At 41.1% G+C, this 9,751-nt stretch overlaps 1 protein-coding gene across 1 annotated transcript; it reads right to left on the bottom strand.

Annotated features, from left to right (window-relative positions):
* Positions 1–2,402: 2,402 nt before the first annotated feature.
* On the bottom strand, positions 2,403–5,548 carry tlx1 (T cell leukemia homeobox 1). Its single transcript, XM_008301566.1, has 3 exons — positions 5,098–5,548; positions 3,708–3,945; positions 2,403–2,613 (listed from the first exon to the last, which is right to left on the bottom strand). The coding sequence occupies exons 1-3, from the start codon at positions 5,546–5,548 to the stop codon at positions 2,403–2,405; spliced, it is 900 nt and encodes a 299-aa protein (XP_008299788.1).
* Between the last annotated feature and the right edge of the window lie 4,203 nt (positions 5,549–9,751).

The following is a 9,751-nucleotide window of genomic DNA, read 5'->3' as shown; positions in this document are numbered from 1 at the left end:
ACAGGCTACCAAGAGCTGGCTCAGCATGCATTGCAGTCCAATAGAGCCTTGACAAAAAAATTATACTTTTTTCAACAGGGAAGATTTTTGGATATGCATCAAAAATATATACATAGGTTTATGTCTGTGTAAACAGACAAAAAGCAAAACACAAGAGCCTGTTGTTTAGAAAAGAAGTAGAAAAAAATGAGTTTTTTTTTTCCTTTTTTTTTTTTTTTTTTTAAAGAAAAAAGTTAGGCATCTTGTAAATTCACATTCACATTTTCTTCAAGCTTCCAGTGCCTGTGCATCAATCCCCTGCTTCATATTTTGGACGACAGTGAGAGCCGACTCTGGAAAACAGTTTGCAAAAACAGGATGAGAATCCAAGCTTTTAAGCATGACAAAGGAGGATGATATAAGGTCAGGGCGTTTGCCTCTATACCAACACATTCTCCAAATAAATTCTCTGTTTGTGATTTGATTTGAAATCCCTCTCACAATTTACTTTCTGTGTTATTAGATATATTTGGGATTTTGTCCTTGGCATGATGAGCCCGCAAAGAGGCTCCAGAGAAGAAAAAAAAAGGCGTGCTGTGCATCTTTAAATCTCATCAGTCCACTTCTTTTTGCTTTGTGCCCTGTATCTTATGCTGAAATATCTCCAGGTTTGCTATTTGCTAATTATCTTGTAATCTATGAATATGTGCCAAGCGTTCAACAACACAATGTCAGCTGAGGAAATTAAAGTGATAAAGATATTTGTTTTTACAGGGGGCCATAAATCAAGATGAAAGATCAAACAAAAAATGCAGAACCCACTTCAGTCACATTTGTTTATATTGACAATCTAATCAAATCGACAGATTTTGATCTCAGGAGCTGGCAGAGACCAAAAAGTGAGCTAAACACTGATGAATACTCTAAATGAAGAATTGTGTTGCTCTATAACTGCTGGATTTAGAAGTAAATAACTGCAACGATATGCTGTAACTGTTTACACTGTGAATGGAACAAAAAAAAAGAAGAAAAGGTCATCATGTTAGTTACACCTGGGCTTTACCGTGCAACATATTTCCATGTTTCCTGCAACTTTTGTCTGACAGTTTATCATGTTGTCATTTGTTGTCACCTGCAACTGATATTTGCTCTGTGGTGCTCTGCACATGAGGTGCCCTTGTGTTGTAACTCAGCTTCCACAATTAGATATACGTTTTTTAATGACATGTACATTTAATTGACATTGTAAGTTTCACCAGTGAGGAATCGATAGAAATCAAGTTTATTTTATCTTATCTTAAGACATGGTGGCACCTAGAACATCTGGACTTATCTTTCATATTTTCTGTAAATGACAAAATACATATGTGGCATAAAAATGTTCCTCAGGTAAAAATGTAATCCTTCAGGAAGGACTTTAATTGGATTTTTTGCATCCATTTTTAAATCTGCAGAGAGACAATGAATGTAAATGTTCACACACACACACACACACACACACACACACACACACACACACACACACACACACACACACACACACACACACACACACACACAATGACAACAAGGTAATAAATGCCATGACAGCTCTTTGTTTGAGCCTCTTCAGCTTGTTTGATCTCAGCTGAAATAGAAAAAATACAGTCTGTAAAACCTTTATAAGAAAAAAGTAAGAGTCCAAGAAAATGTAACATGTGGTAAACTGAGGTCAAAGCATGGTTATTGTCAGCTGTAATGTTGGCCTTTTTTTCTTCTTCTTCTTTAAATCAGATGCTTTTGACAGTTTACTGTGTACCATAAGTATGACAGGGCTGCTCCTTTTCATCTCTAGGACTTTTGTTCCTTCTGTCAGATTATATATTTGATTTCATACAAAGGTGTAAAAAAACAAGTGCTCTGTCATTTTACAGTTAGGGAAACTCTCTATTAAACATAGCAGATAAATACCGACAGACACTAATGGCAGAGATATTCTTTTTGTCAGACATCAAATATGAAAATATGCTGTTTATGAAATATCAGGTCCCTTATAGGTAAATTATAATGCAACAACACACTGATGCGTGTCTGTCCTGATTCTCAGAAACACGCTATTCATCGTGATACCTTCTAAGTTCCTTCCAACAGCCCAGCAGCCTGTCGTCCGGGAGGCTGAAGCGCGGATTCGCTTCGGACCGCAGCAGGATCCACCTCAGACTGGTCCTCATTAGATGGAGTAATGCTGAGGGACCTAGCTAAGTAGCGCCAGTGTCTGTCTGACAGAAGGTGGGTGATAATAAGAACAGGGACATGACCTGATAACCGACATCTATGAAACAGTGTCCTGCCCCGCGGCCTGCTCTGCACGAAGCTCCGCAGCGGGCTCCAGCCAGTGTCCGAGCCGCCCAGCAGTCACTCTGCACCGGTCAGCTGAGTCTGCTCTACTCGCAGGCTGACACGCTGCTGATCTTTGCGGTGTTTTCGGTCCAGGGCTGCAGGTTCTGCAGGGCGAACAGAGAGCTGTTCTGCAGGCACAGCGGGTCCGGGGTCACCGGCTGGTTGATGGTCTTCTGGAAGGCCTCCTGCTGCAGCTGCATGAGGATCCTGTTGGCCTGCTGCCGCTCGGCCTCCCGCTCCTCCGCCGTCTGCCGCCTGCAGCAGCGACACGGAGACACACATCCAAGCACAGGGAGGGAAACAGAGCATCTCACAGGCTGAACAAGAACCAGCGATGGAATAATGTGAACAGGAACACAGAAAACAAAGCGAGCACGACTGTATTACAACAAAAAACAAAGGTGGTGTTTTTGTTTCTGTACGGGTCTTTGTGCAGCTTTACTCACTTTGCAAACTTTAAAAATAATTAGTTTATTATAGGGATCAGACTATAAATCGAAAACTTTATTATTGGCAACGAAAAACAACAGTACAAAACACAGTGGTAGCAAATCAGCATTTAGACAAAGACTGTGTGTGTTTGTCAGCTCATTGAATAAGGTGGAAAAACGAATTCTATGTTCAGTATCACATAAACAGTCATTCGTCCTGCAAAAAGCAGAAATTAATTCTACAAAATAACTTTTAAAAAGAAAAAAAATTGCACAGTATTTAAAATATCGCATTTCAAGTCTAACTTAGTGTCCACTAATTGAATTCTGCCCTGGTCTGTTTATGGCTCTGTAAGATTTATTTAAAATACATTACTGTCTTATTAACGCAACGTGACTTTTGGTTTTATATATGAAACCTCATCTGCATCATAAGGGATACACTAAGACTCCGTATTTTATTTGTGGAATATAATGAACCCACCATCGTTTAAATTCACTTTTAGGAAAATGTGAACGTGACGTAAAATGTCATATATTTTCTTTGCAGAAAAAAAAAATCTTTATAATAAATGGACCAATGAAAAATAGAAACAAACCTTTCAGGAAGCTATCTGAAGCTAAGTTACGCTCACACTGTGTGTCTCATACAAGAAGACACCCAGAGAGGAAGGAGGGAGGCTTGTGAAGAAAACAGTTGTGCCACATGTTGTCACAGATCGATTTATTTCCACAGAAACCTTTAAAACCATTAGAGGATCCCTGACAGCCTGCAGGAACCAAACAGGCCTACAGTGTGTTCAGAGCCGTTTGGTGTCTCTAGAAATACTCTGATCATCTCACATATGAATCTGTCTGCTTGTCTTCAAATCAGTAACAATAATTAATTAAATAAAATAGTGACTTGAGTGAGTTTACCTCCATTTGGTGCGTCTGTTTTGGAACCACGTTTTGACCTGAGCGTCAGTCATCTTCAGGGCTTTGGCCAGCGCGGCCCGCTCGGCTGAGGCCAGGTACTTCTGCCGATGGAAGCGCTTCTCCAGCTCACAGATCTGGAGCCGGGTGAACGACGTCCGAGGCTTCTTCTTCTTAGGAGGCGTCCGGTTCTGGTAGGGGTGACCTACACGACGTGTCACAGTGAGGGGTGAGATGGACACTGGACAGGACGGGAGGGCAGGAGGACGAGACAGGACAGGACAGTAGGATGGACAAACAGAAAATAAGCGAGAGAGCAGACAGAAAAGCAGCACCATGTGCGACATGACAGCGGGCTCGGACCGTTAAATGATCCCATATCAGCGCACAGAATTCAGTCGGGTGTTGAGCTTTACAAAAAAAATATGCGACTAGTGTGTAATGATGGTAAAATACAGCACATGCAGACACTCATAGGGTCACGTAGAGCTCAGTTCATTGTGTTCAAGTTCTGTGCAGCCGATTCATTTACTCGTTTTCATACAGCATGGCTACTTTGTGTGTATGCATTTCTTTTTGTATATGTTACTGTATATGCAATAAACAAATATCCATTGGGATGCTCGTTTATCATGTGCACATGTATTTATACATTTATTTATCATTAATTTATGCCAATGAAATTTTAGTTCACTTTTGTTTATATGTATTTCTATACAACTCATGGTATAGTGAAGCCTTACACACAGAATCATTGCTAGAAGCAGGGAGGCTGCATTCTGTTCAGTTTTATTGTAAAAGGGATTCTAGTTTGAAACCTATTATAAACTATTATCAATTAGACAGCATAAATGGTGTTAGGAATTCATTTTGCCTTTCTCCTTTCTCCTTTCTTCTCCTTTCTTCTTCTCCTTTCCTTAACAAAATTATTGTCTCTTGACTTCAGACATTTGATTCAGAGATTTACAACGCATATTTGTAGAGGCTATATTCCTGAATAATAATAATAATAATAATAATAATAATAATAATGCTAATAATAATAATAATAATAATAATAATAATAATAATAATAATAATAATAATAATCATAATAATCATAATAATCATAACAATACCACTACTACTAATAATAATAATAACAACAATAATACTAATAACAATAATAATAATAATAATCGTCATATCGTGTGAATCGTTTACCACTGTGAAGTGTACGCAGTCCGCAGACGGTCAGACAATGAGGACACACACAGCTACTTCACAAGACAGCTTTCTTGAGTTAAATTGTAAATAAATGAATTGCAAAGTTCATATTTAGTGTTGACCTTAAGCCAGATAAATGACACAGTCTATCAGCGTCGTTACTACCATCGGTTTGCGTGTCGTGTACCTGTGAACCTGTCTTTGGTGTACCGCCGGTTGCTCTCCATCCAGGGGAACGTGAGCGCGGTTAGGTTGCTGATGGTCCCGCTCACCGGCGGCAAAGACGAGTTCCCGCCGCTCAGAGGCCGGTGAGCGGGGACTCGGATGACCCCGGCAGGATTCACGTTAGTGCCGTTCATGTTCACGCCCATGTTCATGTGATAAGCTCCGCCGAGCGGGGTCATCCCGCACGAGCTGCCAGTTCCGTTGTATCCGCTGTTCGCGCACGTGAAGCCGCCGTTCACGCCGCTGCTCGCGCCGCTGTTGTAAACAGGGTGTCCGTAGTCCGGCTCGTGCATCCTGGCGCCCAGCATGCAGCTCTGCTCCACGGTGCTGAGGATCTGATCGATGCCGAAGCTGATCGGCTCCACGTGCGTGTGCTGCTGCAGATGCGCGCCCAGCATCCCTCCGTGATCCATGGCCTCGGTGCGGCCCGCTCCCGCGCGAGGAACACAGGATGCTCCACGCGCCGCTCCCGGGACTCTTTCGTCTGGGCTTTTTCTGCTCGCGCTTCGGTCGTTATCTAGTGAGCGCGGGTGCACGAATGTGCGTCTATCTGTGAGCAGGAGCGCGAGGCTGGACTCCCCCCTCCTCCCCCCTCCTCCCCCCCACTCCACGAGGACATCAATCAAAGGCCAAACAGACAGCGCGAGATGAAGACTCGGATCTGGGCCTACAGACTGAACGGGCCACAGAGTGGAGCTACACGGATACACAACACTTAAGAAAACAGCTGCACAAGATACTGAGCTGCATTCTGCGGCCCACACACACACACACGCACACGCGCACGCACGCACGCACACACACACACACACACCTACACACACACACACACACAGAGGGAGCTTTACTTTCGCACTTTGAACAGAACCGTTGTAATGTCTCTGTCTGGACAGAAGTTCGCACCAAACCAAACGGTTTCATCAGTTCTCAGGCTTTCAGTGCTTGTTGTCAAACTAAAGATGTCCGTTTTTAGAACAAAATCTGCTACAGTGTATTTTATACTTTTTCTTCCACCGCGGAAACTGGTCAGGTCATAAATCCCAGATGAGCAGACTGTACACACAGTTCCATCGCAGAAGGCTGTAACTACAGTTTGAAGCCCACTGCCACAAAATTCAGTAATTTTGCAAGTTAATCCTATGAGACAACTGAGGTGTCAGACAGCATTAGACGGGCAGGCCTGATAGCCTGAGCCGTGGTTGGATCTGACGTCTTGTACTCAGTCAAGCAGAGAAGTCGTGATCGGTTTATTAAAACTGCTAATAATTTCCTAATGAGTAGCTGATCTAGGTTTATTTTACTTTCCCCCACAGCTGCACAGTACACAAACAAAAGCAGAGTTACTAAGGTTTGCACTGTGAAGCTGGAGGAAAATATTTATATAGGGCGAAAAAATAAAAATCTAAAAAATACAATGACCACGAGCTCCAACTCATAGATTCACAATAATGTTTTCTATCTGTGAAGTGTCAGTGTGGATGATGAGGCAGGGAGGTCGGGAAAAAGTAGAGAAACAAAACGAAACAACAGCAGAACTTTAGAATTATGGCTAAACTGTACAATAATACAGAAAAAGGCCAAATGACCCAGGACTATGACAATACATCCATGTGTGTAGCTCACTATAGACTCAAGCAAAAATGGAAGAAACCTCCCATTAATAAAGCTACAGCAAATAAATATTCATCCAATAACAACTTGGTCTGTTCTGACCCACGCTACCGAAATTTTGAACCATAATAAATTGGACAAATGGGCTCAAGTGATTCATTATGAATCCGTGAAAAAAATTATTGAAGTTGAACATACGCTGCTCATTTGTTGTTGTAGAACTGGCGCCATTATTAATTCATATTCAGAGTGATGACATCGCTGCAACACTGATGCGCCTTCATTTGTTACTGCGGGAACAGAAAGCTGCAGACGCTCCACAATGTGTTGCTGCACTGCTCCATGACGTATCTCAGGCGAAAAAACTGCCCAAACCTCGGAGTTCAAGTGATTTTTTAATAAAACAAATGATAAGTCATTATTTGGCATTAGTATACACTCATTAAAAATATTAATGAATCTGGAAATGATCAATGGTTCGGCAGCAGGTATAAATTAGGGGGACATACATTGCAGCATAACAAATGACTGTAACTTTATTTAATCATAGATCATAAATAACGAGCAGCACTTTGTACAGCATCCTTCCTATTACTGTGTTCTGCTGTTCTGAGACACAATCATAGCAACCCCACAACAATTAAATGAAAAATTAAACCGTGTGGCTCATTGATTTCCTCTTCTTCTAAAAGCCACTGGGACTTAATTACTGAACGCGGTGCATTAAAGTATTAATATTTGATATGCTTTGAACGGTGCTCATTGGTCAATTGACCGACATCAAATTTTAATGCACACAGCAGCCTATCCGCTCACTGAGCTGCAGCTCTGCCTTTAACGTAGACCAATAATGAGCAGGCGGCTAAATTACTGGCATGAAATGCAATAACTAATGCAACAAACATTTATTCAGCTGCTGCTTACCAGGTTAACAATCCACAGCATTTTCTTTTCTTTTAAAAAAAAAAATATATAGAGATATATTATTTTGGAGCAAAGTACAAGAACACGTCTGCTGTTTTACCTATCTCCACAAGGCATATTGATTCAGAGGAGATGATGGAAAACGTAACGAAAAAAAAACAACCACATTCACATCTCCTCTAATGTCAGTTGTACAGTGTAAACAAGAGGGCATAACTAACTGCAGCGGTAAAAAAAAATTCTATCAAATGTTTTTCTTGTGTGTGTTAATATTCATGTTTTTTTCAATTCAAACTTCACTGCACTTTCTGACAGGAAAACATCAGCATTAGTTTGTGATGACAGTAGTACTGATGTGCTGTACTCAGAGGCAACACCAGTCCTCACATGGCTGACAGTACACTAGTAGTGGCATCTTTTCAAACTCAATTACGGAGCCAGCCTTTTCATTTCACAGGCTCAAATGTCCTTATGGGCTTTGGGAAAAAAAAGCTTAACTCCTCACTTCAAATGGAGACAGGTATTGATTTCTTGCCCCTTTATGCAGCATGAGCTCCACAGGCACAATAATCCCTGTTGCTGAGGCTGCCACATGCAATCAGAAACTCTGCTTAAACTTTGGTGCCACAAATTGAAGTCCCTTCAGACATGCTGTCTTTTTAGTGATTCTGATTCCAATTTAACTTATTGTCTGAGCAAGCACTTTTTTTATTTATTTATTTATTTTTTACTTCTCCCCCTATCACATGTGAAGTTCTTCAGGGCTCCATCTTAGGGCCACTTCTCTTTTAGATCAATGTACTTCCAACATCAGTAGCCACAGAATTTGATGTCTTTGATTTGCTGACAATTCACTGACTTACCTTAGACTGAAAAACTTGTTTCAACCCTGTGTGAGTGACCTTGACAAGGACCAAACTGTCATGGCTGGCATTTCCAAAACAGCAGATCTTGTGGTCGCTTCGAATTGGCCTGAGAAGGAGGCTGAGAGTAGAAATTTAAAAAATATTTTCTATCTGTCTTATGCTTAAAGTAGTAAATGTGTTTTATTTTTAATCATATATAAATCTAAATATGTGTATTAATTACACTGTATGGAATTGGATTTCATCAATACAATACCTGACTTGGAGCCCTGCATCTTTGACATCAACCTCTCTGGTTCCAGCTCCATTAGCTCCAGTAAAGCTGCAAGAAAGCCCTGTTGCAGCATCAGGCCACACTTTCTGGCCTAAGGGAGTGTGGCCTGACTTCGTCTGTCCAAGTCAGAGCACCACCCTCAGTTGCAGCATCAGGCCACACCCTGCAGCATCTTGTATTTGCTCATATGTAAGTCACAGTCACACCCAACATAGTCACACCGGTTTTAGTGCTTTGCCCCTGCAAATTGGCAATAAGCTACATCCCGAGTTAGAACCTGTTACCTGCCCTAGTATTTGTCTCCATCCTGTGGCAATTTGAACCCATCACAACATTGGTTTAAACTCCACCCAGAGCAGTAACAGGCCCCACCCCTTACAATTTCACTTTTACACTTGTACAAATGTACCAAACATATGGAAGACTGCTTTGGTAATTCCTCTTCACCTGCCAGAGGCACCAATTTAGCAATACTTAGTGAAATATTTCCACTGGTGGCTGCTAAAATGCCTTGCATTCTCAGTAGGTTCCATTACCTGATCCCAGCACCCTCTGAAGACATGATGTGTTGCACTCCAGTTTATTACTGAACAAAATTCTTAATCACGGGAGGAAACGGCATTGTGGGATATTTCCCTAAAAAAGAGCTACCATTGCAATACATACAAACATGACCATAAAAAGTTAAATGAGGCCTTTGAATGTTTTGGTTTTAAACAAATTGAATATGTCGTCACTATAGATTTTCACTTATACATTCAATATCAACATTTTTGTAATTTGCCAAATACATTAAGAAAATGTCCTCATGGTGATGAAAGGAAACACAATCTGGTCACCATTCCTTAAAATACATTTGTTGGTGCAAATTTGTTGTATATGCAGTTTCAAGAAGACAGATATGTTGCCCTAAATGTTAAATTAATCATATATGACATTTA

Source organism: Stegastes partitus, unplaced genomic scaffold (genome assembly GCF_000690725.1).
Source record: "Stegastes partitus isolate 25-593 unplaced genomic scaffold, Stegastes_partitus-1.0.2 Scaffold1686, whole genome shotgun sequence".
NCBI lineage: Eukaryota > Metazoa > Chordata > Actinopteri > Pomacentridae > Stegastes > Stegastes partitus.
This window is presented reverse-complemented; position numbering and strand designations above follow the sequence as displayed.

Excerpts from the sequence above, each read along its gene's own strand:
- tlx1 (XM_008301566.1), bottom strand. The coding sequence starts at position 5,548 with ATGGATCACGGAGGGATGCTGGGCGCGCATCTGCAGCAGCACACGCAC. Across the intron at positions 3,946-5,097 it reads CACCAAAGACAGGTTCACAG|TGTCCATCTCACCCCTCACT; the intron begins GTACACGACACG and ends CGTCCTGTCCAG. Across the intron at positions 2,614-3,707 it reads AACAGACGCACCAAATGGAG|GCGGCAGACGGCGGAGGAGC; the intron begins GTAAACTCACTC and ends TCGCTGCTGCAG.